The 5,528-nt window shown below is 36.4% G+C and overlaps 2 protein-coding genes across 2 annotated transcripts in view; one reads left to right on the plus strand and one right to left on the minus strand.

Annotated features, from left to right (window-relative positions):
* Nucleotides 1–2,692: 2,692 nt before the first annotated feature.
* LOC108553859 (uncharacterized) lies at nucleotides 2,693–3,221 on the minus strand. Its single transcript, XM_017908909.1, has 2 exons — nucleotides 3,025–3,221; nucleotides 2,693–2,867 (listed from the first exon to the last, which is right to left on the minus strand). Exons 1-2 carry the CDS (start codon nucleotides 3,219–3,221, stop codon nucleotides 2,693–2,695), a joined length of 372 nt encoding a protein of 123 aa, XP_017764398.1.
* A 1,359-nt stretch (nucleotides 3,222–4,580) lies between these two features.
* Nucleotides 4,581–5,528, plus strand: part of CPR5 (cuticular protein 5) — a 5,798-nt gene continuing 4,850 nt past the window's right edge. Inside the window, exon 1 of the mRNA XM_017908916.1 lies at nucleotides 4,581–4,708. Coding sequence (XP_017764405.1) covers nucleotides 4,658–4,708 — 51 coding nt within the window. The 5' untranslated portion in view covers nucleotides 4,581–4,657. The remainder of the gene's footprint in view (nucleotides 4,709–5,528) is intronic.

Raw genomic sequence — 5,528 nt, forward strand, 5'->3', positions numbered from 1 at the left:
GAGAGCGAGAGAGAGAGAGAGAGAGAGAGAGAGAGAGAGAGAGAGAGAGAGAGAGAGAGAGAGAGTGCGAGGGAGGGGGGAAGGAGAGAGGAGAGTCAGGACACGGAAAGAAAGATAGAAAGAGAGGGGAAGAGGGTGTGCGTATGTATGCGCGCGCGCGCGCCCGCGCGTGTATGTGTGCGCGGGGGGTAGAGAGAGAGAGAGAGAGATGAAGAGAGAGAGGAGAGAGAGGAAGAGAGAGAGGAGAGAGAGGGGAGAGAGAGGGAGAGGGCGAAAACGAGAGAGAGAGAGAGAGCGAGAGAGAGAAAGAGAGAGAGAGAAAGAGAGAGAAAGAGAGAGAGAGAGAGAGAGCGAGAGGGAGCGAGAGAGAGAGAGAGAGAGAGAGAGAGAGAGAGAGAGAGAACTATTCTAATTCTTTGATCGATCCAAACCGCGCGTCCTCATTGCCACTGATAAATGTACATTCACTGAACTCGATGCGTTTCGTATTAGGTATCCATTTGTATGATCTTCTTTTACTCCCAAAACATAGCATACGATCGATTGGTGCCGTTTTCTCGAAGAACAGCGTTCCTTTCGAAATCGATCGTTTCGTGACCGACTGTCAAGCTACGCGTCGTTTCTCTGTTCCTCGCACAATTATCCCCACATTTCATTCTACTTGCCATCTTTCGTCACGAAGGAATGCGTTGATTATCGAGAGGGATATAAATATTGTGCATTTGTTCACTATAATAAAATAAAAAAGTTTAATTTCCAGTTAATATAACCCCACAAACGAATAATCAACTCACCGCGACGATCGAGTCACGACTGAGGGTGCAGCATTTCTTTTGGAGCACCACGCGGCACTTCGGCTATTTTCGACTATCCTCGTTGATTCTCGGAACAGCTTCGGTTCTCGGCCCTTCTTGGTTCTCATCGTCAGTTGTCGTTTCTCCATAACAGAATATGTCCTATCGCCATCCGGATACATGGCATTGAGAAGAATTAATAGTTTCGCTATGAATTTATTATTAATAGATGCTTCTGCTATGAATTCGGTTATTTTGATAATTTGTATAAAAACCTTTCTCTTATTGCAGCTACCGTTATTTCTTTTCTACATTATCTATCGAATAGAGTGAGTTAACGGTATATGGACAAAATTAGGTTTCAATGATATTTCGAATAAGTAACTATACATGTACAATGTTTATACATATACGTATGTTTGTGTATATGTGTTTTTCATTATACATGAATCTCTAATTACAAGTTGCGCACAACAATGTGAAATACAGTTCGATTTTATTTAGTACATATACATATAGGAACTAATCATACATACAGGACTAATTCTTGATATAATTACGAATATAATCGATTCTTATCGATATCTTAAATTTCATATTATCGATGTTAAAGTTATGTACCAATCGTAAAATAATTTCTTATATCAACATTGCTTTCGTTCATCGCTTCCCATATATACGCTAACTTGTCGAGTCTAAATATCGGTCAATTATTATTTCTTAACTATTAACCAATTATATCACGCGTATAATATAAAAGGAAACAAAAATTTTTATTTCAAATAGGATATTTTTAAATGACCATTCTCAATCACATTAATATTTAATTAATACCATTATTCTGATCTCATAATAACAAATAATAATACAATACTTATTAATACTCATTATCGGATCTTCGATATTTCTAGATGTCAATGCTAAAAAGAAAATTATAGTTTGATAGTTTATAAAGGTGCAACATAATGATATTATTTTAAGAATGATCAAGAATCAATGAAAGGAGCAAACGATAATCACAACTACGTAGATAATACCGGAAACACATTGACTGACTGCTCAACACTGCCTCGTTGTTGTTGGTCACCAACAATCTGTGAGGGTCCTCACTCCCCCGCCGTAGTTGATGTCGTCTGGTCACTGGTATATATCCCTTGGTTGGTTGTAGCTAGAAGGGACGTTAGGAAAAGGAAGGGATGCGCGCGTTACGTTCGGGCCTGCTAGCGGATTCCTCAGTAAAAGGCCTGCTTGGCAGACCCTGCCTTAGATAATGTCGATTCTATTCCAAACATGGGAAGTTATATATATATGAACTGGGAGTTTTCCGAGGACTTGCGGGAAAGTCCTCGAAGGCGGAATCCATCTAGTGGCGAGAGCGAGAATGATGGTCGCTACAAATCGATCGTAAATTTCCCTTAGTGAATAACCGGAAATTCGACAAAAGTATATTTATCAGCTATCGCTTTCACTCACAGTTTGTTGAATTTTGCTACAAATGGTGCTATGCAGGTATAAAATCAAATTCACACCGTCAAAGTTAGAAAGATGACAAGGCCAACGAAATTGATAATTCGAGTTGTTATTATTTCCCTATAGCTTATTCCACCATTATCTATTTTCGTTACGAAGATGATATGTCTTTGTAATTCGACGTACATAATGTAACTTTATAGTAGATCGAAGCGAATATATATTTTTTCATATGAAAAAGTGATTTTCTAGGTTATTTCAAAGATTCGATTCGTAAATATTTCTTTGTCTCTCGATAAGAAGTTCGGTATGATTATAATTAGTTAAATTAAAACTCGTATCACGACAACAGAGACAAAACATGTATAATTAAACGATTATTACTTGTATTATGTCGCACATGTTATTCATTACAATCCGAAATTTCATTATTCATTCATTTCGACATTCCTTAATAATTGACAGTGACTTTCGAAACTCGTACCTTGTTTAGTATGCAAGAAATACTCAACAAGTTCTACTAGTATTTGCTGACGTGGTCTATTGAAAAATTCACCTATTGTTTCATCAACATTCACTGAGGATTCTCCATGCAATATGAATCTATGGAAAATAACTTTAAACGATTAATAATCTATCTAATTTTAAAATGCAACATATTTCTGTATTTCGCAGTTCGAACGACGATTTTAGGATTAAGATTGAAGATTAAGATTGAGGATTAGGATTAAGAATTACAAATAAAGCAAAAATTCTTTACCTAAGTAAAATCAAAATCAATCCTTCGATTTCCGGATGTGTTTTTAAGTAAACTTCATTTTTACATCTCTCTATACATTTTCTTAAATTTAAATTGCCTTTTTGATGTTTGTTTAAAGCCCCAATATCGTAATTTAGCGTACCATGTGCCGGATCCTTTGGATGAAAGGCACGACAATTTTCCCATAATCGATCCATACGTGTATACTATTTAGTTTTCCCTACTAAATCTACTGTTGGTAAATAATATTCGCGATATGTTTATCGTACGTTCTACGTTACGAAAGAAATTTAAGAAAAATATCCGCCAAAGGATGCGCGTATTACTGTCGGAATGACAACAGAAATTGGACAGTATGCCTCTTGCGCGTTAAATTAGTCGCTGAGCAACTAAACAAGTGAACTTTTAATACGTATAGGTGCGATTATTTTTTCTCTTTCCACCTGTGACATTGAATGAAAAAAAGATACATCGCCTGAAAGTTATGATTAAAAGTATTCATTTTCTATGATTAGCAAGTATTAACATTTAATCGAGTATAAGTAATAATATTTAACCAAGTAACCGATAAGTTTTACCGAATACAAACGCCCCATCGAAAAAATACTATAGTGTCGATACGATTCGACAAAAACGTTACTATCGAAATGTATATCCCATCTATTAACAGCAGTTGCAATCGAATTTAACCTGATCGTGTGGTATATGCTTGTTCACTTTTTCGTGAATCCTCGTCGATCTTCACGCGATCGAGTCAATCGTTGAAAATTCGTGAACGGTTATGCAGATGGATAAGATTTTAGACTTTATACTTTTAAGTATTCGCAAAGATATTTCTTTTATACAAACGACTCGTATCAGATTTTAACATCGTATAGGCATTGAAAGGGATAATAAACTATCTCGGAATAAAATACGAATCTCGATACCATCGATGCTTATAAATCACTTATTAAGACATCGAACAGCCCATTTGATAGCCTAGTAGATTCGAATAACGCACAGCCATGCTAGGAATAGTAAAAATAAAACGTATAAAGAGACCTCGATTGTCTGGCGAGAGACAAACAACTGTCAAAGAGAGGGAAAGATGAGTAAGCCGGAAGATCGAGGAAAGAGCGGGTGGGGGCCAAAGATTTACAGGGGAAGAGGAAACTCTTCGGGAAGAGGAAAGTTTAGTGTATAAACGAGTGACAAAGAATTAGCATAGCAAAAAGAAAAAAAGAAAAAAGTTCAACGGAAGGATAACAAGAAAGGAGACTTGGACAGTTGTTAGTACGGGTTTACTTGTAGCAACGGGTTACGATGAACAGTAACCAAGATATATTCGACGTTGCGTAAATTTGATACAAAACACTCGTTATCTCCAATATGAGATGAATGATCCAGACAAACAGAGTACCGTACTTACAGCCTAAATTTGAACGAATACGCATGATTGCGAAAAGTATAGTGATAATGTTGCTCTACGTTTCTCGTGCAATGGTACACTGTGCTCACCAATTTAGTAATACAGAGTTGTGCGAAGAGATTATAAACAAGTGTTGCTTCAATAGTGCAACCACCATTAACGATCATCAAGGTCGCTGTAATCTTACAAATTCCAGTCGAACAATGACGACGATTTCACCTGATGCATCCGGCAACATATCCGACGTGTCATGCTGTACGAATTGTGTTGAAAGTGAGTATCACGCAGCAAGCAACATACATATTTCCACTTTTTCTCTTTCTTCTTCCATCTTTCTTCCTTCTTCCTCTTTCTTTCTCATTTTCTTTCTTTCATATCTTATAAACAATCGTATCAGAGTGCTTCTAAAGTGTTAACGAATAAATGAAGCTTTTATTTTTCCCCTGCTCGAAATTTATTTTTATAATCGGCATCTTTAACGTATAAATGTTATTTTTGTAATCACATATTGGAGAATATGTCGAATTAAAAAGGGATTGGAGAAAGGTTGTGGAAATAGAAAAAAATTAAATATTTGATATTTAAAATATTCGATAAACGCATCGCATCGAAAGTTTATCCTATTGCAATTCAAAAATGTGTCGTACACCAAGTTGTAAATGATCTCATCTTTTGCTTCGTCTGTATAGCCTAACGTACTTTTCTTTTCTTTGCAATTTATTTTATTATACGGGAACAGGAAAGAAAGGGAGGAAAAGAGATGAATCAATTTTTGAAAAGAAAAGATGCGTTATGATAGATGCGCTTATGGATCGGAAAGGAAGTAGGATAATTGTCAACTAGGTTATTTCTATACGTATAATTCGAATTTCGTGACATATCGACATATGTAGGAAAGAAACGAAGATAAAATATAAAAGAATAGAAACTGACGGTTTCAACGATACGTTTCAGATACGTTTGAAATAGAAGACGGATCGCAGCGGGAAATTGCGAAGAAGCAAGAACACGTAAACGCCGTGGCAAGAACGGAAATGAGACGCTTTTGTTTGAAAGGTTACATTTCCAACGGCCATATCGTAGGAATTTGGAA

The sequence above is a fragment of the Eufriesea mexicana genome, unplaced genomic scaffold (genome assembly GCF_001483705.2).
Source record: "Eufriesea mexicana isolate 0111107269 unplaced genomic scaffold, ASM148370v2 scaffold13881, whole genome shotgun sequence".
In the NCBI taxonomy this organism is placed as follows: Eukaryota; Metazoa; Arthropoda; class Insecta; order Hymenoptera; family Apidae; genus Eufriesea; species Eufriesea mexicana.

Bases quoted from the DNA above. Each gene is read 5' to 3' on its own strand.
- LOC108553859 (XM_017908909.1), bottom strand. From the start codon at position 3,221: ATGGATCGATTATGGGAAAATTGTCGTGCCTTTCATCCAAAGGATCCG. The intron at 2,868-3,024 runs GTAAAGAATTTT...TATTTTCCATAG, and splicing joins TTGATTTTGATTTTACTTAG to ATTCATATTGCATGGAGAAT.